The sequence below is a fragment of the Perca fluviatilis genome, chromosome 23 (genome assembly GCF_010015445.1).
Source record: "Perca fluviatilis chromosome 23, GENO_Pfluv_1.0, whole genome shotgun sequence".
Taxonomy (NCBI): Eukaryota; Metazoa; Chordata; class Actinopteri; order Perciformes; family Percidae; genus Perca; species Perca fluviatilis.
This window is the reverse complement of record NC_053134.1, coordinates 10986309-11011506: the sequence shown is the minus strand read 5'-3', so window position 1 is coordinate 11011506 and position 25198 is coordinate 10986309. Positions and strand designations below refer to the sequence as shown.

General features: G+C 41.6%; 1 protein-coding gene across 3 annotated transcripts; it reads left to right on the top strand.

The window, feature by feature from the left end:
• Positions 1-1401: 1401 nt before the first annotated feature.
• LOC120553011 (proline rich transmembrane protein 4) lies at positions 1402-24497 on the top strand. 3 transcript variants are annotated; one of them, XM_039791050.1, is made up of 4 exons: positions 1402-1550; positions 7716-8872; positions 14993-15127; positions 21745-24497. In XM_039791050.1, exons 2-4 carry the CDS (start codon positions 7807-7809, stop codon positions 23802-23804), a joined length of 3261 nt encoding a protein of 1086 aa, XP_039646984.1. In that variant the 5' UTR covers positions 1402-1550; positions 7716-7806; the 3' UTR covers positions 23805-24497. The 3 variants fall into 3 exon arrangements, with proteins under 3 accessions (XP_039646984.1, XP_039646986.1, XP_039646985.1); XM_039791051.1 differs by having other exon boundaries at positions 1406-1546; XM_039791052.1 differs by lacking the exon at positions 14993-15127.
• The last annotated feature ends 701 nt before the right edge of the window (positions 24498-25198 follow it).

Here is a 25198-nt window from a genome sequence, read left to right as displayed (position 1 = left end):
ATATGTAGCAAGGTGGAAAGTTAGGGTTTGAAGATTGGGATGGTAGATGGGTGTATAGCTACTTTCATGCATGTGACGGCCCTATCCACCGCCAGCATGTAATGTGGGGTAATGGGTTTAATTTTTACAAATGACTACAAACACATTTTTCTTAGAAATGTTTATTTTTTTCATAAATTGTTTGTTTCATAAAATTGTTGATTTGTACCTGTTTTCTGGTTTCTCCACATGCTGCTGTTGCTGAGCCATCTGCCAAAGGGAGAGCTGGAGTTTGAAATTGTCCTTTATACTCCACCACAGGAAGTGGAATGAACCAACTCTTGGCAGTGGGCAGGGGGACTCTGAACTACAAAATACTTAACAACCCAGCAGCATGTGGATACTTTGTTTGTGTTAAATTAATATTGGGTTTTGGTAGTGTTTGTTTCTTTAGTAATCTCTTATGGTTGGTTGTGGGGTTTAATTTGGGTCTTGGTAATTGTAGTAAGTTACATGTTTTTCCCTTTGTGTTTGGGGTGGGCTAGTCTTGGGGTATATATACCCCTCTCTCCAGTGTCTCTGGAGGTCGGGTTTGTTTATGTTAAAGGTACCTGGCATTATTGTTATGTTGACCTCAGTTTTGTTAAAGACCCACTTTTAAGTATTTTTGTTGAAACTTTAATGGCTATAGCTGGCAAAAATAAAGCCTACATTTTTCTGAACAACAACCATGTGTCCTTGCCTATGCTGCTTGGTCCCTGACAATGCAGTAACCAGAGTTCACCTCAGACCTGCATTGAACTTTTGCATGTATATTAACAGTAAACATGATCTTTCCCTAACCCTAAACATACCTTAACTAAAGTGCATTTGCCATAACCACATTTTTTATTATTATAAGATATAGCAGAAAAAGAGAATTTTAAAACTATTGCCATTGAACATAATTCCACATTACATTATTGATGTTCTTGTCTGGCGATGGGGTTGGATTTTATCATAAGCAAACGGAATGATGCCAAAACTACCAAAACAAGACCCAAGTTGTAAAATATTGGAATTAATAGGAAGATAAGCTATTTTTCTGTGGAGTAGTGGGTGATTTGTTTGCAATGCCAAAATGCCAACATCAGCACACTAGTTAGGTCTAAATATAGTGCTTGAAAACAGCTGCATTCAGATTTGACCAGTTTACAGCTTGTGTGCGTGTGCACATGCAGCTGTGTAAAAGCTGCGCATGTGATATTCAGCATGTGTGTTTGCACAACTCTGTTTCCCAGTGTCCGCGGCACTGGGTGATCTCCGCTAATGAACAATTTGCTCGGTGAGGTGTGACCACAGGCATTGTGATGGGAGCCACACAGTGGACTACTGATGCAGTGAGTGAGAGAGATTGAGAGAGAGAGAGAGAGAGAGAGAGAGAGAGAGAGAGAGAGAGAGAGGGGAGAGAGAGACTGGAACTCAATTCCACACAGTCAAACCTACACTGGCTCAGAAAGACGGTCTTCTCCTGCAGCAGAACACACACACTGCTGGCTGTGGATTCTCCATCTTATTCCACACATCTGTAGGTAAGACATGTTTTCATCTCTCTGTTCACATAGCTGTATACTCTCTCCCTACATGTGTGTGTGTGTGTGTGTTAATCAGCTGCTCTGCATCTAGGAATAGGGATATGTGGGTCTGACTCCAATATGCATGCTGTTACACGCTGAGAGACGCACTCAGTAAACACGCTGACACACACAAACATATTTCCTTTAACACGTAAGAGGGCTTGTGTTAATTACAATCAGGATTAAGAAGATCAGAGGGAGTCATTTGGTGGTAAATCTATAGGCAAACATGGAATGTGTGTGTTGGTAGGTGTATTTAAGGAGAGAGTGTGTGTGTCTTTGAGTTTGTCATCTGGATAAACCTGATATGCAATTTTTATTAATATCTGGTTTAGATTATGCAATCATATGTGTGTGTGAGAGTGTGTGGGTTTTGATGTTAGAAAACCAGCAAAGCATGGATTGTTTGTTTGTTTGTGTTTGTGTGTGTGTGTGTGTGTGTGTGTGTGTGTGTGTGTGTGTGTGTGTGTGTGTGTGTGTGTGTGTGTGTGTGTGTGTGTGTGTGTGTGTGTGCATTTGCATGCGAGTGTAGCACACTCCAACAAGCGGAACAGCCGAGTCCAAAAGGTGCTCAAATCCTGAAGATTAGCAAGACGTCTTTGGCTTCAGCTGTCACCATGGCAAAGGCAGCCGGTGGAACGCCTGTGTTTGAGAGCTTCTTTTGTAACCTGCAGTTTCACCACATTCATCAGCTCTAGGGCTAACACAAGCATTAGCCCGGCACAATTAATGTCATTCTCAAGCAAGGGGAATATGTGTCATGAGTGGACAAAGTAGGGGTTTAAAGAGGTGTAGTATAAGGAGGCATGGAAGATGTGCGGAGAGCCAAACTAAAGAAAAAAGGAAAGATTGAGTGAATCAACAAGTTTGTTTATTAACGGTAGGCTAGCGTTCTGATAGGACTTCTGCATGTGGGAAATGGATTTGTAAAATGGCATGTCAAATAATCACCGGAGGAAACGCCACAGATTAGAATAGCAAGGCATTAATCTTGTTTGTAAATAGCATGACTCAGGATGTTGTTTGGTTGTAAAGCCTCCAGGAGGACATTTGTAACCTGTTAGGACTCCTGCCCGTGATGCTGCTCATTGGACCAGCGGTTTGTCTATTGTAGAGTAGCTCTCATTATGGTCAATAATGTCCATGGACTATTGACAGTAGCTGATTGGACTATTTCTATCTGTGGATCTCAGTGATGGGAAGTCAGAGAATCTACTTGAAAATGATGTCAAACAAGGAATTATACAGTTAACTTAGACAGGGACTGATAAAACATAAATAGCAGTAAAATCACAGGTGAAGAATCTGTGTATTTTTATTTTAAATTGGCATGCGCTTAAAGGCCCTGACACACCAACCTGATTATCGGCCGTCCGATCAGTGACTCGAGTCTGTTCGGTGTGTTCCGTGTCGTCGTCAGTCGGAGGAGCCGTCAGCCAACCTGGAAACGACGAGGTGGGATGAGCCTGACTAACGCCTCTCAAAAGCTTGTCGATCTGAAATGAAGACGGATTCAGCAACTGCATGGCCTATTTTTCGCTTGAAATTTTTCAGAAACACGTTTCGGTGAACTATCTTCGTAAAATACGAGATCGTATTCCGAACGAGCCGCCATTATGCCTGGTTGTAAAATCCAGGAGCAGCCAGACCCACATGACGTGTTCGTCCAATAAGCTGCCGGTTTAAATTTTTTGGCCGACAATACAGATTAGCATGCGCAGAACGTACACTCAAGTCGGCGTCGCTACGGTGTGTTCTGAGGCACTTTTTTGACCAACTCGGGGAGGCAGTCACCTTTTCTGCCGTCGGGTTGGTGTGTCAGAGCCTTGAAATTGCAATTGTCCACTTAAAAGTTTGACATTTTGGGATGCTTATTTCCTATCTGGCTTAGAGTTAGATGAGGAGATCAATACCATTCTCAGCTAGGAGAGCGGTACGGAGCTCCTCATCTATCTATCTATCTATCTATCTATCTATCTATCTATCTATCTATCTATCTATCTATCTATCTATCTATCTATCTATCTATCTATCAGTAGGGAAGCAAATAAGACTATTCCTTTAAAATTTGTATGCACTGAAAAGGACAACAGTCTGTCTTTGTTTATAGTCAACTAGTAGTGGCAATGTTACTGCACACAATATGCAGGCAATGAAAACACGACACTCTAGAATACAATAACGTGAGTTTAAATTACAAAATTGATTGGTATGTACTATCTAATCAATCTCTATTGATATAAATATTGTAGTGTTGTCCGTAACGATGAAGTAAAATCGTAAAATGAATCTTAAACAGTAAACAGTTGTTATTTTTTTAGTGAAATGAGGACATTAGATGGATACAATAGATGGATAGTCAGACACTTGGGCACCAGTTAAGCTCTGTAACACTTTATAAAGCCCTTCAAATGTACCGCTTTATGCAGAATAAATCCCTGCTGGCTTAAAGCGGCCAGTCAGATTGAGTCTGTGCAGTATTGACATCCCTGCGTAGCACCAAAGTCAGGAGAGGACAACAGGAAAACAGCATATGTTTACTCCTTAGATGGGAGATAGAGCCCTGTGATGTTAAAGCGCTGCAATCTGACCCAAAAGCATGTGGGAGGATGCACATGTTAATACAATCGCACCTACATATATAACCATGGAAATAACACTAGAGTGAGAACTAGTGCTTGTAAATATGCAAGCCCACACAGCAGATTCAGAAAACTGTCACCCAGCAGCCATTTGCAGGGAGGTAAATTACTCCATTGTCCTGGACTGTGTCATTGATCCACAGACCTCACTGTGCTTATAGCAAGTTTGTTAAATAGGAATGACATGGGCCACATTCAATCGGTCTCCATTTGTGACTCCCCTTAGCATAGTGCCTCTCCATTTCAATCACTCAGGAGTGACACACAACTTTAATTCAGTCACTTCGTTCAACACCTCTCTTCATCTTTCTCTCTGTCGTTAGCTTTAATACAGAGGCCTTAATATGACCAAAGAGGGGCTTGTAATGATACAATACTGCCGTCAGAATAGAGCATTTTCCATAGAGAAATATGTTACAGCAGGTTGAAGGCGGATTGAGATCAAGATGGCTGATGGTCCTGGGAGAAGTGAGAGAGTGGGGGGCTTCTCATGAACACACACACAGACTAAATTGAAAGACAGGAGTCTGTTTGCAGAGTTAATAAAGGAGTCTCTGGCAATAAACTAAAATGAGCATTAGGGAGACTGCAGCAGAGTTTACTCTCCTGGACTACGACTGCCACAACTGAATGTCAATATGGTGTCTTTGTCTCTCTCTTTCTCTCTCTTTCTCTATCTCTCTCTCATCTATTGCCCTTGTCTTTTGCTCTCTGCCCTTCTCTTCTTCCGTCTCCGCTCCATTGAGCACACTACAGTGGAAGGCCCCGTCATTGTTAGGAGCGGCGAGACAAAAACGCCAGCAAAATAATAGAGGGGACTTGTAAATTCCCCACAGACACTTTTTATAGTTCCTTTCCACTTGCTCTGTTGCCTGTCAAAGCAGACAATGCCTTCACTACCAGGCACGTATTTGATGTGGTGACAAGTGGTCCAATCTGGAATCAGAGTACAAGCCCAAGCTGTGGTGTGGTTTTTGATTCATTAGTGGCTAGCACTGTAGATAATGGGTTAGCTTGATTGCTAGTTTGTTTTAAAAACAAAATGTATTTACATGTTTAAGCTGCTATTAGCAATATGTTTGTTTTATTAATCTCCAAACTTTGCAGTTACCCTCAGCTCTATGGAGCGTTTAAGTGTCTTTCAGCTCATGGTTTTGTTTTATGGTCCGCAACTTTAACGTTTTGATTAGCAAGAAGCTCTGATTAACCCACTGTACATTACCCAGCACCAAACTCTACACAGACAAAGTTAGCGACTAGCCGTTGAACAAAGTGGAGCAAAGAGCTGCTAAAGAGTCAGATATTTCTCTCAGGAGTTGCTAGGGGTGACCAGAAACACGACTCCAAATAATGCTAATGCTAATAAGTATCTGCTGGATGTGTACGTATGCTACTGTTTGCTGATAAGTTTACCATATCAACTTAAAAGGTGATAATATGGTTGTGTTGTGTTTACAGCTCAATCCTGCCCACAAATCTTTGCAGGTTTAACAAAAGTGGGGCGACATAACAGTGAATGGCGAAATAAAGTGGGACCTAGGAATATAGCTTATATTAAAAAATCATGACTTTGAAAAGTGTATGTGTATTTTCCAATGATTGATCAACTAAATTAAATCCTTTATTGGGGCATTACAATTGCAATATTATCATCAAAAGTTGAAGTGAATTCTAACTTCAACTACTTTTCTGTAGGTGGAAGACTCAAAAAATATCTATCTTTAAGAAAAGGCGTTATCATGTGTGAATTGACAAGATGAGTCAGCCATCAACAAAATCGCATCTGGTATGTTACTTGAGTCAAAGTACTTGAGGAAAAGAATGGGATGGTGTAGCCTCAATTCTACCTAAAACTGCTACTGTGGTGTCTTTTTGATTGATTGATTCTACAAAATACGTTCACTTAAAAAACATGCTGGAAGATTATACTGTAAAGTAAAGTAAGCGTTTTGCGCTTTACATGAGTTTTCTTTTACCACGCTAGGTGATACTGAGCTAAAGTGATGCTGAAGTGAAACGTGAGAGTGTTAAAAAAAATAAATTATACATACACCCCACTGGCTAAATATTTGATCACTTATTCATCAAATCAACAAAAAGGCAATCAAGGATAGGATATAATTTGCCCCACGCTTTGAAGCTAATTAAAATGTTTCTCTACATAATAAAATACAGTTGGTTTCTAAATAATACAGCTTTCCCTTTCTCTTTAAAAGCTGCAGTTAATAGTTAATTTGGCTTTCTCTAAGCATTTAGAAATAGCTGGCAAAATGTCTTGAAGAAGCCAACAAAGTGTGCATGCGTGGGTGTGTGTACCTACCGAACAGTACATGGGCGAACAAGTACACAATTGCACTAACATGCAGAGTCAGATGCTAATTCATCTACAATCATATCTTTGCACGCATGAAATGTGACCGTGTGTGGGTTTGTTGGTGAAAGCTTGAGATCACAGGCATCTAAAAACAACCTCACCTCATTGGAAACTGATTGTCATGCTGTTCAGTCAAAATGCTAAAACTAAGGAGTGTGTGGGAAGCTTTATGTTTGACCCCCAACCAGTAGTCAGTCTTCATATCTCCGTACCTGACTGTATATACAGGCTGGGTTAGGGATGGGAGGGGAAGATGCCCAGCAAATTCTCTGCTCTGCAGATCAGTGAGAGCAAGCCTGAGACTCTTATAGTAGTGGTTGATTGATCTTGTAGATGCATATTATGTTTGTTTTTTTCTCTCCCATGCAAACAGATCTTTCTCCCTCTGCTTTAAAGAACAAATAAATCTGAGATTGAAAGAGAGCAAGGCCAAAGCTGGGGGAGAGTTGAAGTACAGCTAAAGCATACAGGTTGTTGTTCTCACGGGGGAAATTCCTTTGGTGCTCCAGTCTTTTCACTGAGGCAACAGGCTAGTGACTTTGAACCACTCTGAGCCCCACAAAAGAAAAAGAGGTCCCTCTATTCTTATGTTGGCAACCCGGACCCTAATTCTTCACTAACCTCCCCCAACCCTACTCACATGCACATTATTTGTTGACCAATCCTCACTGAATAGAATACATATGGATGGAGGTTCTTTAAGTTCAAATCCTCTAATTGTTCAGTCCGTGTAGCAGCCCAACCACTGTTACGCAGCATGCATGTGAGCAACAGCCCAACATAAATACTGACCACCACATCTAACGGGACACCACTAATTGTGGGGTGTTCATAATACTTAAGCTCTTGTTGTGGCGGGTGACTATTTTTTTTTTTAGCCTGCTAACTTCAGCAAGCTCTTGTAACGGATGGCATAGTTTCTATACTTGATTTACTTCACAGTCTGGAAAAACAGCTGAAAAGCAGGTCACACTCGAAAATGTTCAAAGAAAAGAAAAAACGAACAGATGCAAAGTCTATCAAGTTTTCCTCAACTCAAATTTAGCCGACCAAGAGTGGATGAAAAGTGTGTCACTCAGTTTCCTGTGTGTTCTTGTCTTTTAGGCCATTTTGCTGGAGAATCAGACAAACCCGCCTCAGGGAGCAGGAGAATGGAGAACAACATGTGACCAATCTGTGCGCCACTGTCGACAGCATGCTTCGCCTCCTCCGGACCTTGGCTTTCTGCTTCTGGTGTTTTTTGCTACTTCACAGGCAGGCTGTGGCTGATGAAGAAGCCCTCTGGGGACCAACGCCCTCAAGAGAAAACCCACCTGAAAAGAAAGAAAGCTCTTACTGGTGGACCCCGTCTCTGCCAAAGCTCCCTGCCATACCCTCACTACCCTTCCGTATCCCCTTTTATGGGAGCTCGAACAGCAACAACGAGGATGCTGCGTTGACCACAACCGCCAAAGGGCTGACAGAACCAATCGATCACCTGCAAGACCACTCAGGTTCAGGGGAAGGGAGTATTTCTGAAGCCTCTGAATCACCCACCACTACGACTCAGGGGCTCCTAACCAGCGTGACAAAGATAAGAACAGAATCACTTCCCACAGGGACATCAGATTCTCCACACAGCAGCATAGCACAGAGTAACAATGACACTCTTGTTTCAGACTCCTACTCTCCCACAAGCAGTTTTATCAGAAACACTCTGTTCACCAACAGTCCCACCAGCACAAGCACTCCTGAACAAAATGCAAAACATACCAACCCACCGAGGGGCACGGCACGAGCGGCCGGACCCAGCATTGGCACCCCTACACAACACCTCCCAGAGGAACACACTGATATAAAGGTGGCTGAAGATTTCACAGAAAAGATCTCTTTGACGATAGCACCAGAAACTACAGTTCCCACTGCCTTGACATGGGCAGCAGCCCAAATCACAACAACCCCAGGACTTGTGGAGGCCACACTGACCAGCAGACACCCTCTGGGGCCTGTAACTCCACCTACGTCCTCAGAAACCACGTTTGTCAGAAAACCACAACACTCTACTGTCAGTGTTACCCTCCATGCTGGAGAGGCCACAATGACGGAAACTCACCCCACTCAGAGTAAGGCTGACCTGGGTTTCTCCGAGGCCAGGTCAATGCCCGGGGAGGAACCACAGCCGTGGGTAATCACCACTGCCATGGGGATCAATCACAAACTAGTGACGGAATCCATAACAAGCACAACTCAGAGCCAAAGGGTTAACTTCTCAATAGCAGGAGGTAAGCAAAGTTAAACCAATCAATGGTGGCTGGATTGACTTTATAGATCAATCATGGGCAGACAGGTCTTAAGTGTTCAATAGCTGGTTGTCAAAAGGCTACGAACAGTTCGGCTTGATCGATGACATATCTGACACGGTGAGTAGTCAAAGGTCCGACATTAGCATAAATCCAGATGTTGTTGAAACCCTGTCGAACACTCATTAGGTACAAGTCTGGAATCTACATTTACAATGATTACAATGATGGGTTATGTGTTGACTATCTGTTTCTGTTCACCTTGAGACCGATTATAATCAGTTGTCCTTCTCATGCAGGATTCCCGTAAGCAATCTCCCTCCTACACGTACTCCTCAGTCAAACAATAAGATCAGTTCATGGGTTATTTAGCAAGGAAATAAGATTTCATTCTAGGGCATGAGATAACACAAATGTCAAGACATGAAATAAACCAAAAGTCAACAGTATCTCTGTGGCGGTTTTAATGTCTCAGGCTATATTGCGATAACACGACAGCTTTCAGAAATGAGAGTTGCACAATACAGCAATCAAAACCATCTACAACCTCTCTTAATACATCCATGTCTACAACAGCATGAAACATATTTATTGTATTTTCAATGCTTGCTTACCACAGACTTTGAGCTACAGTATTCAATAAAATAAGTCCATGGCACAGAGCAGCCAGAACGTAGAATAAAGCATCAAAGTCTGTTGTGCAATCTGTTGTGGATAGATAACCGCTTTTTGTAAGTGATGTGTTGTTGTTGACTAAGTTGATTTTGCATTTCAGAATTGTTATATATATATATATATTGAGTAATTCGTACCATCCTATTTTTTAAAAGAAAATCGCATATTGCATAAGGCATTACCTCAGTGAATGAAAGGAAAGAGGATTTGATTGAAGGCTGCTCGATGGGGGTTTTGTTCGTCACAGAGAATCAAAATGGAAAGATGATGAGCTAAAACAGCTACTGGTAGCCAGTAGGTTCCAGGAGACTTAAACATGACACTGAGGCAACACCTCCTTCTTCAAGGCCCATCCCCCAACACTGGTGGCAGTCTGGTGTCTGTATGCTTAATGAGCTTTCAGAGGAAGGTACAGACGCATTTATCATGTAGGGTCAAAGGTTGGGCCAGAAAATGATGAGTCGATTATTCTCAGCCGGAGAGGTTCGGTGTCCACCTGATACACCCGTGATTGTTAGATGGATGTATACACACTGTAGTGTCTGCAATATGTACATAATAATATTCTGCGGGTGCATATCGATTAAGTTCTATAATGTAATGCTGGCATCCCACCAAATGTCCATTAATATCAGTCAAAATAGATTTTTTTTTTAATAATACAATTTAAATTAATTGTAGTCCTATATAATTACACAAATCATTAGCCAAAACGGAATGAATCAATTAAATGGTAATACATGAACAAAATGATTACCCCTTTTACAATACATAACCCTTTTTCTCTTAAAAATGCAGATTTCTCTCAAATCCTCTTGGCTTCTCTTGTTATTCTAAACAGCTTTTAGCGTACTGCTTGAAAAAAATCTCATGTTAAGGTTAGTAGTGTTCTGGAACTTTCAATCTTCTTTAACAGTTGTCATAGGATTTCCATTTTTCTAAGCACTTTAAGGACTGTGATACAGTGAAAAGCTTGAAAATAGCTACTAAATGGACCTTGAAATGAGACTGTTTTGTCAACTCCTGTTTCCAAGGTCAGAAATGGACTTTGAGACGCTCCTGGATACTTACAGATAGCAATGTATTCCGCTCAATATCAAATAAAGATTTCCAGGGAATGTTTTCTTGCAGTGTTGGAATGCAACTATTCCAAATATTGCATCTCCCACACCTTTACGCAGATTGTATTGAAACTGGTGGTGTTACGTTTTGTCTACAGCGCCCGGTGTTGTGTCTACACTTGTTTTCGAAAGTGCATCGTGTGGCGGCATGCAGAAAAGATAGGGGGCTTGGCCCGGGTGGGTAGGGCTGTTGTTGCCGTGTATCAGTATTCCAAGCGCACACTCAGCGAAACCACCTCGTCTCCAGTGGGACCATCCGCTCGCCAGTCGCTGTTCACGGATGCTGAACATGCTTCTCGCCATTTAGTCTACTCCCTCCCTTCCTCCCTCACAGCTCCCCTACGCCTTTCGCAATCTTTTTTACAAACACAAATCCCTGTCACTTTGTTCCATGGACATACTGTATCATGTCAGCTATGACTGCTTTAAAGGGTAAAACTGTCCTGACAGGGATCAGAGAAGCTTTTAGTCATCCACGGAGAAATAAAAAAACAATAAAAAAATATGGTCCTTTTATGCACCCTAGTAGTCTGCTTGGTGTGGTATTGCAGTGTTTAAATAAGCACACCTTGCTAAAGGACACGGGGAGACTTATATGAAAATTGAAAGCACGACACCCCTGCATTATCATACATTATCCGAATGTGAACATTCTATCCGCGTGCTGTAATGTATTTTAAGCTACACAGGGTGAATCATTCCCTACTGGAGGTGTGGAACATCTTCACCACACAAACGGGTGGGTTTTCATTGATTGAGTGTTTGCTATGTGGCGTTGCCCTTGAGAAGGCTGTCAGGTGTAAAAAAAAAAATTTAAAAAACAGCAATGATCTGCATCTGTGTCAAATCCTCTACTAAAGGACACTCCAACATCCGACAGCAAGGGCAATTATGAGAAGAGAGAGCTAAAAAGGGGAGGGGAGGTGGTGGGGGGTGGGGGGGGGGAGTTGAGGCTGATGAGATGTGGAGGTTGAAAATGTAGGATTTCTAAAGCCTCTCAGATAGCCACTGCTGTTCATTTTCTTACAATAAGCTTTCCTTTATCCTGCTCCTTCTTTCCCCTCCTCCCACCTTTTCCATTACTGTATGCTGTATTAAAAGGCAGAGACTAGACCCTTAACATACTCCATTAATACCTGCAAGGATATATTGTCTCTATGATCTAAGTGCTATAGCAAACAGCTAAAGCACGGCCATCCGCGAAGATTAATTGATTAAGAAAATGGATTCACACGCAGAGCATGTGATCTAATGCCCCAGTATATTTACATGGAAAAAGGGTTTTAATGCAAACCGAAAACTGTGGTGACTTTAATATTATGTTAATCTTCAGACAGTAACTCCCTTAGCGAGACAGAGTCCATGAGTTTTTGAAAACTGAATGGGTTAGGCCTGTTTGTTTTTAGGATTTGACCCACAGCTCTCAGGCTGAATAAAGCTGACTAATGCAAATATGCAATTCTAGAACAATCTGGAATAATTCTCACCTTTATATGGACTGATTTTTTAAGTAAGATAGTGTAATGGAGTTTGAAAATGCCATGAATCCCTTAGTAACTATCTTAAAATGGAACCAAATTAGCAACAACCTGATGCAATTGTGTGCAAGTACATTTGAGATGAGGTATCTCAGTCATAATATCCCATTTTTATGGATCTGATTATGCACATCCGACTCTCTGCTGCACTGCTATCCAACGTATTCCGTTTCTGTCTTATCACTCTAAGCTCAGTGTGTTTGTTACAAAGCAATGTATGCTTTCACAAACTCACTCGGGGCTTACATAGATAAACCAGAGTTTAATAGAGTCCAAGATCATCTTTTGTTAATTATTTCTGGAAGCCGGAGATAATGAGGAGCCTCTGAAACACTATACACTGTGAAGAACTACCACGCCAAAATGGCCATCATTTCTTCAAGGATTTTGCCCACTGTAGGTGCAACTTTAAATTCAATTTAGGCTGCATCTCTGGATGAAACCTAAAAGAGAAATATCCATTCACATCCTGAGGCGGAAGGAAGGATTTTTTTGAGAAACAATGGATACAACATCATACTTTAAGTTCATGAAGGCTAAATGAAATGATGTATGTACTAATTAACAGTAAAATCTCTTTTATATCTTTTTGCTTTAATTTTGCTCTGTCAGCTATGTCATCAGTAATTTTGCTTGTGCTCAAGAGATAAGTTCCACTTGTACTGAGTGAGTGAGTGATATGATCCTTATATATTATTTGTAGCAGATCTTGTTATGTTGTAATTTAATCCGCAGAGCAGGCACATCCGAGCATCTGTACTGCAGATCGGCGATGCTGCAGTGATCCGGCTGTGGTGTACAGTCTCTCCTTCCAATTCACTTGACACGATCAACAAACTACAAAAATGTATATACTTTTTTTTATTGAAATTACAATTGTTTCACTCTGTTGTTAGAACACACTACACACACATGCCTGAAATACACACACATGCTCAGTTCAAAAAAGGTTTGAGGAAACAAATATACAACTATTTCTGCCAACTAGTCATCTTGTTCAGATAACTGTAATGACTCACTCAAATTTAAACGGTGCAGATTCAAACCTAACCTGTGGAGTTTTTTTTTGTAAACAAACATTTTCATTCACATTGAGTGTTCCTCACCAAACAATCTCTGGACCCATCGGCAACGGCCAAAATTTCGGGGGGTTCCGTTATAGCCAGCGAATATCAAGCCAAGAATTCCTCTTTCGTGTGCCGGTCACAGTCTAATTAGGAACCAGACGACAGGTACGGATGACATTTTGGCAAATCTCTATAAACAGATATCTGTATATCAATGCAGAAATCTGTTTAAAAAAAGCTAATAAAAAGCTAAATCCTCGTAAGATGATAGCCGATAGGTTCTGATATTGCCATTCGGCAAACGAGTTGACCTCTTTTGCTCTCCACGCCGACTGTTTCCCTGCATGCGACCAAAGGCATTGTTGAGGTCTTACAAATGTGTCAAATACGATTATCTTCCTCAAAAAACATTTGCGAAGATGATTTTTTTTTTTTTATATATATTTTTAGTCCTGCATTGTTTACATTTATGTTTACTAGCTTGAAGTCTTCTTCTTCATTGCCTTTTGCTGCGTTTTGTTGAAAATGACCGTCTTCCAACTATCGATCAGCTAAATAGCGTGAAAATTGGCGACTGTGTGTTGCGATGTGAGTTCTGTGTGCAGACAACTGACTGCAGACTGGGACTCGGTCTTAAAAACATTTCTGCTCCTACTGGTCATAACCTCCATGGGGTGCCTTTAAAATCTCAAGTTTTGAACAAAATACGCCACACAAACCCAGAAATCTAACTTACAATTGTTTATGTAGTTCAAAATATAACTGGTTTATAGTGGAATAAATATCTATCGTATGTGCAGGTAGGTCGTATGTGTCGGTATTTGTTTCTCAGCAATCTCCCTCTCCTTTGGCCTAGACAGATCTCCAGCTCCAAAAGCAGATTTTGCTTTGGAGACTTTTAAAACTTACGATTAACTCGGGTGCTGTGAGCATGACCTAGATCATACTGTACGATAGGGGCTTGCATTGCCTCGTTGCTGTTTTTTTTCTAACTCATTATTCCTCCCACTAGCCCTATGCCTCGGCGTCTTTCATTAATATTAATACTGAAGTTATAAACTAGCACTGTACCTGCTGCTATCCCTAGCTTCATCACAATCAGTTCATTGTTCCAAATCTCATCTGGTCCATCATTCATTTATAACTGCTGCACTGTGTTGTAAAACACACAAATGCTGTGCAGAGGGCTGACTGTGAACACATATTTTATGAGTGAACCAAAGGGGAAAATAGAGTGATGTGGCTCTTTTTCATTCTCTCTGTCTCTTTCTTTCTTTCTATCTTTCTATCTTTCTTTCTTTCTTTCTTTCTTTCTTTCTCTGTTCTCTTAATGAAACAGGCCTGGGGTCTGGATTTGTAATGGATCAGGATGTACACACACTCTCAAACATGCACACACATATCAGGATGTCAATGTAATTAGACTACAGAGGGCCAGACTACTGTGCTATGGATGACTGGCTACAACTAAGTGGGCGATGGGCCAATACATTTGACAGAACTGGGTTAAGAAATATAGTCCTTCCATGTTGTGCAGTGTGAAGCTCAGACATACTGGGAGCAGAGAACACAGAGGGTTAAACTTTTTCTATTGGCAGGCTCCAGATTTGCTAATCTGTTTTTTTCTCAGACTTCTTGGAGCTACAATGTCGTGTTCGATGTCGTGATCGCTCAGAGGTTAAATTACATGTGTCTTCCCAGAGCTGCCAGGCAAAGAGGATAAGGAGGATGAGGAAGGTGTGGTTCCTTCAGCTGACTGGGATGGTGACACCAGGTTGGCAGACAATTCCACACCATCCGCTAAGCTGCTAACAACGTCCACACCACAGAGCACAGGTGAGCAAACAAATCCCTTGAGATGTGAACAAAAACTTATTTCAAAATCCCATCCATTTAAAGCATGCGTTTACACTAGCATGCTGTTAGGTGGACTACTAAAAGGACTGCAGGCTGTTTGTTTCAAAAGCCGTCCTGTAGCTGTTCCAATATCTGTTTCTTCCAGTCCTTTGACAGATTGACTATTACCCTGCATTCTTTGCCTGAAGCTACTAATTGCTTCCAACGGGAGGCGAAAACTGCTTAGTCAAGCTGCGATTTTGGAGAACTCCAGAGAACAGAAGAGATATGGAACAATGCCTACCCCGATAAACAAATATGTCTCTGTTAAGTAATCATTGATCTGGTGACAATAGCTGCCTTTAAAAAAAACTGAAAATACACACAAGTAATTCAGTGCTGGCCAATGACAGCAGAGTACTTTAAAATGAAGACTTGCTGCCTATTATATATGTGTGATTTAATACCAAGTTAAAGATCAAACACAAAAAAACAGGTGCAAATACTGTCGATAATAATAGACTAAATTAAGGCTGGCAATGTTCTGTATTGTTATTAAGTGCGTTTTCATTGTCCTGTTAAACTTTCTATGCAACTAATCCCATGAAAAGACTGAAACCGATAATTTGACCATCTTTCAATACCAACAAACCTATGTATCCTGTTTGTGACTCTCAGCACCAAGCTCATTGGCTCTTACTGATGACTAATCTTTAAAAACTGCTTATAAATGTATAGCCTCTTTTTTTTTTTTTACAAAAGGCTAAGTAATTTCCTCAAAGAGCTGGGCATAGTAGGTTTTAGCAAACATTACTCAAACAGGAGTAAACAGGGCATTTGTGGGGGGACTATTTTCAGCAGCGGATTAATACACATGGTAGTGCTCTAGGGAGTTCATGGCAACAGGGCGGTGTATGCAGGATTAACTCAAAACAAACTACAAAGCCTATGTTCATGGAAATGAATTGGTTCTTCATTGATGTGTTTTTAATAGTTTGGGGTCAACAATGGAGGTCAATGGCACAGAAAAATGAGCTATATTAGGCTTTTCTACACGGACAATATTAGTAGAAACAATTCATTATTGGTCTTTTCATGGGAGTTTTTGACAGTAAAAAAAATATAGTATATCAATAGCTTCATTAATCAAAAAAGATTCTCATCATCCACTGTAAAATCTGGTGTAATCTCAATGTACACATATATAAGTCTATCATATACTATATTATTCCATCATCATGAACTTGACTTCTGGTAAAATATGTTTATTGAAAGATTCACTTTTAGCCCAGTTCACAGCAGCAGATGTAACCCACATTACCTCGCCCAGAATAGCAGATGTTGTGGAGTGATTTTCAAAAAACAGACCTGTCAAATGTGCCACTTTCTGATGATAAGGGCGCTACGAGGCTTTCTATCTTGGTGTGCCACGAGTGAGTGAGTGAAACAATAATGTTGGTTGTCTGTCTGCATGCCATTTAAATGTGTACTGCCTAAAGCAAAAATCTGTTGTTGATAATATCTGCTGCACTTAAACAACTTTCCAGTTATCCTACGAGCTATCCCATTTGTTTTAAGGGACCCAGATCAGGTGCTTTAGCATTAAGTGCAAGTGTTGAGGAAGCAGATAAACCCTCAGCCTCACACACATACGCAACTGGCTCCTGCTCAGTATGCATGATCTAACTTCTGCATGAGCTCCCACTAAATTGTTTTTTTCTGAGGTGATCCTAATTGAAAATGAAAGCAATCAGATAAAAACGACATGAAGCTCTCAGTTTCACGATGCAGAATCAACACGCAGCCAATTAAGATTTGTGTGGGGTTGTTGCCCATCTAACATCAGTAGAATCATTCACCTTTATTACCTAGGCTGGTCTGCAGATTAAGGTGCCTTAGGCGAGACCTTTTAGGATTTACAAGCAAAACCCAAAGAAATGAAGACATAAATAAAGCCCCTGTGCACTAGATGTGTTTCAACTGAGACCGAAAGGAAACCACTCCTCACAAGAAATCTGAAGCCTTGTAATGTGGGTTAGCTGATTTTCAGAAAGTTAGTGTTCATTTATCTTTTAGACTGTGTGCTATCGGTCCGTATTAATAATTAAGTGAATTGTCTTAAGACAGATCTAAGTTCTTTTCAATTTATACTGAGTGTAACATCAAATATTCACAGAAATCATTACTCATTAGCTGCAGGCATTGTGAAAGAAGGGCTAAACACTTATGTTTTCCAGAGGATGAATCCTACTAACTTGGGTGAACCCATGGCATTTCCCCTAGCGCCATCATCAGTTCAAAATGTTAGCTTGTCCATTACTTTGGTTTGAGGCCAAATACCTACAAATGACTAATGACATTCCTATCATTCTCAACTGTACTTTGTGTTTTGTGCTCATTTGCAAATGTTAGCATGCTAACACGCTAAACTAAGGTGTTAGTTTAGCGTTGAACATGGTAAACACTATACCTGCGTAACATCAGCCTGTTAGTAATGCCGATGTGAGCTAAATGTTAATGCTAGCATGGCTCAAAATACTGCTGTGCCTAAAGACGGCCTTACACGCTTTTAGCTCGGCTTTGGGTCTACGAACCCAAATTCCTGGGGGAAATATCTGGCTTTTTATGGCAAATAGACTGCATATTAATACAGCGCCTTTCTACCTTACACACACATTCATTCACCGATGGTGGAGGAGCTGCCATGCAAGGCGTTGGCATACCCATCTGGCTAATAACACAGGAATTTGTGTGAGGGCAACTTGGAGTTGAGTGTCATTTCAGTGTCTTGCTCAAGGACACTTCAACACGCGGACAGGACGAGCCGGGGATCGCACCGTCAACCTTGTGATTAAAAGTCGACCCACTCCTGAGCCAGAGCCGGCCCTTTAGCTGCTAAATGCTGCAATATGTTAAAAGTTAAAATGACCTCTCAGTTTTGTGTCCACAGTCACTTTGCTTTCAGGCTGTCTGTCTACTGCAGATACGTCTACTGCCCCTAGCATGGGAGACTTGTTCCCACAGGAATGTGTCAGATGACCGAGCGGCATGCAGTGGAACGTAACGCTCTGATCCGTGTACTGTGGCCGTTACATACCAAACCCCGTCCAGGCCGCTCGGCCGGCCCGGCAGCTCAGATGTGACATTTGTCGACATTAGCGAGGCCACAAAACATGGCACTGATTCAATACCTGTCACGTTTTCCAGTCGGCTTGACTGGCAGCCAAATCACCACCATCGCCCTGGAAAGTAAACAGTTGGACGGACGAGTCATAACACTGTACTGAACACCAGCTACTTTATCAGTGGCCCACACATTCAAAATGCCTGCAGCTGTGTGTTTGTTTTATACTCCAGCCACATTTCCCACACCGCTACTGTCTGTTGTGATAGGAGGACTTTGTCAGTGCAGTTATACAGTGCTGGTTTATTAGAACACTGACATAGTTAATGCCCTCATTAAAAGCTGCTAACGTCACTTTAAACAAGATTAATACATCCTCATTTTCACAACATGATACCGGTGTATCAATGACATAGCTTTCATGCATTCTGCACTGATTCAATATGGTGTAGTCACAAGTAATGATTGTTGTCATCATTGATTAATCTGTTGATTATAAGCCACGCTAGCAGCACAGCAATGTCTGTCAATCAGTCGGTCCATCACTTTGGTCCAGACTGAAATATCTCAAATACTACTGGATGGATTACTGTGAAATTTGTTGCAGACATTCATGGCTCCCAGAGGATCAATCCTAATGACTTCAGTGATCCCAACTTCTCTCCTAATGCTACCATGAGGTTCACATGTGTGGTTTAGAGTGAAATATATATATATATATATATATATATATATATATATATATATATATATAAAATAAAGAAAAGTGTTAATTTGTGATCTACAACCGACAAATATTTGGTATTTAACTTCATAAATTACTTATGCGATTCATTTACTGTCACTTTATTGCCTAATTTAATCAAAAATTGTCTCAGGAGTTCAAAGTTTTTTTTTTTTTTTAAACGTAATAGGAGTTCCAGACACCTCAGGTAGCTGCTGTTATTCTAGATCAATAACTGTGTTTATAATTCAGTCATTCCTTCCTGGCAAATTAAACATCAATATGAAACCGAATGTTTAGTCCAGTTGCTAAACTGAGTTTTGGCTGTACTGCTTGTACTTTCCTGGCAGAACAGCACAATGTGTGGCACATCTGAACGTACTGACTAATGTTCACACATCTGGCTAATTCTCTTCCCTGCCATATTTCCTCTTAATATAGTCCAGTATGATGCTGAAGGATCATTATTAGAACAATGCACAAGGGAGCCATCTCAACAGCATTTCACTTTTTGCTATTGAAGATTCACCAGGGTTTAATTAAAAAAAACAGTCCATCAGTGCAAAAACAAAGCCCTTCAAAAATTCATCCATCCTTGTTTTTCTTGCTGTTGGGGACGTGATTAAGCTTCAAATGACAGCTCAGGATGTCTGAAGTAAATCTGCTCTGTCGAGCTACAGTAATAGATGCACCAGCATCTGGCAGTGTGGTCCTATTTCCTCGATCTTGACGTTTTCATCACAACCAGGGACAGTGATTCAGCTCTGGGGTCAGGAGACAAATGAGGAAAAATTATTAAGACTTTGTCAACAACAGGCAGACACTAGGGCAGTGCTAAAGGTAAAGCACTTGTAAAAATCCTCTGCCACTCTTGAGGATCTGACGCAGGGAAAGAGCAAGGCTTTGTTCACCAGAGCTACTGGATTACAGCAAGTGTCAACAGTACAAATAAATGCAAATGCATCGGTACACACTCCAACATGAGCACACATAGACACAAATTGTACAGGAAGCCCACTAACATGCTTTAGGCTGTTTGCATCCCCTTGGTAATGCTAGAGTGCTATAAGCAGACACACGCTGTCAACCATTTCACTCTCCTTCAAAGAGCTGCAGACCTACACATGATGACCTAAACATAATAAAAACAGCAGCTGCCATGCATTGGATCCATACAATTTGGAGGGCCGCAGAAGCAGAAAACACATAGCATGGGAAGAGACTTAAAAAAAATCTGGGCAGTCTAGAAGAACAGAACACTGTCTTAGTTTAAAAATAACAAACCGAGTTTCCTCTTTTTGAAGGCAGATGTTGAAGGGAAATCATAAACAAAAGAGTGAATTAGGGGACCAGGACAGGGTGGGGTGGGAAACACAACAATACAACCCTTAAAGTACATTAAAAGACAGATGAGAGAGACTTAAAACAAAAATACTAAACCACATAGATCCCACTTTTAGATGTACTGTGGAAATGAATTATACAATCTATACGTAAAGATTTGGGGGTTTTGTGGTGCTGATGTCTGCACATTTAAGTTCTTAAACCGGCACATAACATAACCACCCACATAATGTATTCCCCAGGCTTCGCTGGACATATTTAACCCCCTTTTTTCATAGTTTTAGACATGAGCTACGACAATGCTTTCTGGCTGCATTTACACAAATAAGTCTCTCATCTCACATAGAAATTACAGCAAATATATATTTGAGTGTACACTTCACTAAACCTGCCTGATGTGTTAATGTTCTGTCAGTTTATCAAGTTAATTTGTCCCCATCCCTGTGGTCCATTATAGCACCTGGCTCTTTATGGAGGAGTGACTGTCTCTGATCTGCAGGAAAATGACTGATGAGCTCGTATGTGTGCAAATGACAGAGATGCAGTTAGTAGCTGCTTTTCTTCTACTTTTTTTGTTTTTATAAGGCAAGGGTTTTAAACTGCCATTATTAGAGTCAAGTTCTCAATATGTTCTTTTTTGTGGTGAAAATATAGTATGTGCATGGTGATGGTTATGTCTTATGGAAAAGAACAAGGTCTATAATGTGAAACTCAGTAATGTGGAGACTAAGAGGCTGAAAAATCATGTTTGTCTTTTTTGCCCATCTGTGAGGCATTATGCTGTGTAAAACGTCTTGTGTTATATCCCAATTTAAGTCATCCTCCAGTAATTGAACTACATAAACGTACGGCACAGATGAGCTTGGCAGGTCTCTTTGTAGTGTTCACACAAACACATATATACATGGTTACCCCTTATTTTCCAAAGCTAAACCATTTCCTTTGCAGTGCTAAAACACGTCTAACACAATCATGATTAACTGTACTCGCATGGAAACTCCAGATGGCTTACGTAATGCAAGAGAAACTAGCTCTGTGGTTCTGAGTGGGCTGTTCTCTAAAACACACACACACACACATAGCCTCTGATTTGGGCACAGCTCAGTTTAAAGTTGCCTTCCTACAAGCTTTTAAACAGGATTAGCACATTAGGGGGAAAGTGCGCTTTTACCATCCTGGACCTGAGCCAATTTGTTCTCTGGCTCAGATAGTTTGAACCTTGATTAAATGGTTCGGTGTATTCTTATGAGTAAGTGAATAAGTACGCTTTAAAGTGAATTAAAATTAGAAGTTTACAGCTGTTGCCTTTTCCAAGTTTTGGATTTTTCTTGTCTTCAATTGCTCATTAAAATATGAATCTTGTTTATTCTACCAGCTATTTAAAGCAGATTTGATCCAACTGAATTTCTACTTGCTTTCCCCCAGAAACTCCCCATATTCCTCTGTACACTGAAGACTGGACGTCCAACCCGGTGGACAGCGACGCCACCTTCCTTCCAGACTGCAATAAGGAGCGCTCCGGGATCTGCAACCTCTCCGACACCTGGGACGCGATGACCTCCTCGGACGTCAAGCACGCACAAAATATCACTGCCACGAACCAATCAGTCAACCCCCTCCTGATCCCAGCTCCACTCATGTTGGTGCCGCTGTACACTGACTGGAACAGCGCCATGGCAGCCTGGGGCCTGGCCTGGGAGGCGCACGTATACGGTGCTGGTTGCGTCTTTGCAATGCTCACGCTAGCATCAGCGCTTAATCTGCTCTGCTTGCCACTACGATGCCCATCGGGATGTGGATACTTTGCCCTGGTCAGCCTGTTTCTACTAGCTGCTGGTTGCACCAGATCTTTCTCCCTCCTGTACGATGCCTACGGCCACCAGGACCGCTTGCCCTCCACAGAGGCCTCGCTGATACTCTACGAAGCACCGTTTCCCTGCTTGACTGCAGCTTTCGGTCTGGTTTTCCTTCTCCTCTCAATGCGCTCAAGAATGCAGCTCTCCTACTCAGCTTTCCAGAGACCCTGTTTCCTGGCCTGCCTGGTTGTCCTGCACTTTGGTGCCGCATTCGGACCAGTGACATTACTTAAGTTCTACCAGCAAAAGCCTCCCCTTTGCCTCTTTCTTTCACTCATCTCCCGTGGAGCCTTTGTAGCACTGGCCACATTTCTGTCTGCTGCCTATTTTGTGTTCTACATCTACGTGCGGGCGGATTCGAAGCACATTTACCACCTGAATAACACGTCTCCAACACCTGCTGAGCGCTACAACCGATGCCCCTTTGCTGAGAGCCGGGACTGGAACCGTGCAGCTGTAACCGTCTGTATTTCAGCATTGTTTTGTTTAGCATGTGCAGGACTGCAGTTATATGCAATGCTCAATGCCATGGGTGTTGCAGGTGGAGAGGAGGTCTTCCACCCTTGGCCCTGGTGGGCTTTTCAGTTCAGCTGCAGACTGTGCGAGCTCGGGATTTGTCTCACCTTAGCCTTGGTGGTCGCACAACCAGTCTACTGTTCTGACCACCTACCAGCTGCAGGGAGCTGCTGGACTGAACTGTTGGCATCCAAGTCACCCATCCTGCCTGGGAACTACCAGTGGTCCCTGAGCCAGCAGGAGAAGCTTGCAATTGTTGATACAATTGGGCTCGGGGAGACAGAGAGCCTTCCTCTTTACACTCTGGTGGATGACAGGCTTGGCAGCAGTCTGAACGGCCTGGACCTCCTCTACCACAGCAACCGGGCCTTGGCATACCGAGACCTGAACTTGGATTTGGACTTACGTGGTTCAGGAAATCCTGAGGATGGAGGAGCCAGAGAGCCCTCAGGTGGATCCTCGTTTACCAGCGACTCCACCGCAGACCTGCGGCCACCTTCGCCCATCAACCTGCGTCGCAGCATAGACGAAGCACTCTTCAGCGAGGCACTCTTTCCCATGAGTCTCTTTAGCCCTGCTAGGCCTTTTCGCTGCAGTGATCTATCCATTAACAACCACTGTGCATTTCCAAGCAACGGCCTCTGTGATCCTCTCTCAATGGACCCTGGCCTTTATCGGACCTCTTCCTGCGTGGAGATGGCCTCCCAACCCTCTTGTGCCCAAACTCAAGGAGACACTATTGTAGGTGCTCCACCATCTTCCTCCTTGTCATCTTCCTCCAGCTGTTCATCTCGTGAACGTTGGAGGGGCAGCTCTTCCTCCTGTTCCCTCTACCGAGAATCTTTTGGAGGCTCGTCACTGGTCCTCTGCCCGAACCCAGAGAGACACGCGCAGCAGCTTCTCCAACAAGGGGGTATGGGCCATGTGGCATCCTCTGGCCACCAGGGCCATGCTGACCCACAGAGGCAGTATCAAACTCTGGGCGCAGCCTCACAGGAGAGCCTGGACCTGGACATGTCGTCTGAGGCAGACCGATCCGTGCAGGAGGAGTTCATCAGCGTTTGCAGACAAATCGATGCTTTGAGCATCTGCAGCGAGACTATTGATTTATAAAGGACAGTCTGGTCAAACAAGGGTTACACAGAGGACTTATTAAGAAGGATGTCAGAAGGGGGACTATCAAGGATTTGTACAGCCTATTTGATAGTGCATGGTAGCTTTTGCATACACCATGAAAGACATAGCTGCCAAAATAGTTTTTGGAGCTTTGTTATGTGGTCATTAGTGAATGTCTATGAGGGTCTATGTGCCAAGAACGTCAAAAGCCAAATGGTAATTTGTAACTTTTACATGTTTGATAAAGGCTGGTGAAGTTTGATACAGTCAAAAGAATAGTGACATTTTACTGAGTGGAGATAACAAGAATTTGTACAAATGTTTTTATTGCATTCCAACATTCCAATAGATAGTACTGTGACTAAAGTTAAGCACTTATTAAATACTACTGAGGTCTTATGCTTTCAAATTCAGCAGAATTAAATCTCATGTTGAATAAATGAAATTAAAATTAAGTTTGTCAAACTATAAACTCTCCATACCAATATGCAACACATCTTACTAGCAGTTCTGGGGCAAAAGTGCCCTCTACTGGTAAAACGCACACTATGTTGCATTATCCTCCTCCATTCATCACCAATATACTGTGCTTCTACATACATTGACCGCATCTTCTATAACCGGTCTATTTATTTATGTTCAAACATAACTGTGCTCAACAAATTGTTTAATAAAGTTTGTTTTATAACATTTGGCTTGTTTTACTTAAGGTTCAAAGTGACATCCGGCAATGTGAGTTTGCATCTCATGTTCAATAAAAAAATAAATAAAAGAAAAACAATAGTCCACACAGTTTTATTTTTATTTATTTTTTACCATATTGAAAGCAAAAGCAACTTCTCTGTTGAGTGTTTTACTGTAAACATGTTTCAAAGTGATATTCTTATATATAAAAAAAATAAAATAAAAAAACTAATGGATTTATGAATACTGAGTCTTTTCCATCCATCCATGCTTATGGTTTTGGTTGGTGGTTGGACAAGCGACCATTATGTCCTGGCAACTGTAGCTTTGCAATATACTGCAGACTGAAAACAACAAATAACTCACTATTCCCTATATCTGTGCTTTTTAGATGGACTAACAGGACTCGGTACTTTACAAAAAAGACATTTTATAAACCTGAATTCTCTCTTTAGATGGGAAACTGAAAACAAGCAGCAGTCACTTGCAACTGGATATAGGTAGCTACTGTATATATTTCTTCATGTACATTTATTTTGCTATTTAGTCCAATTGCAAGGCTTTTGTTAGTCAAGTGAACCCTGTGCAGGGTCAAGTACATAGTATGTTAGAGAAAGCAACTCAACTATTATAATCTGGGACATTTTATTTAAAGAAAAATAATAATAATAATAATAATAATAATAATAATAATAATAAATCTGGCC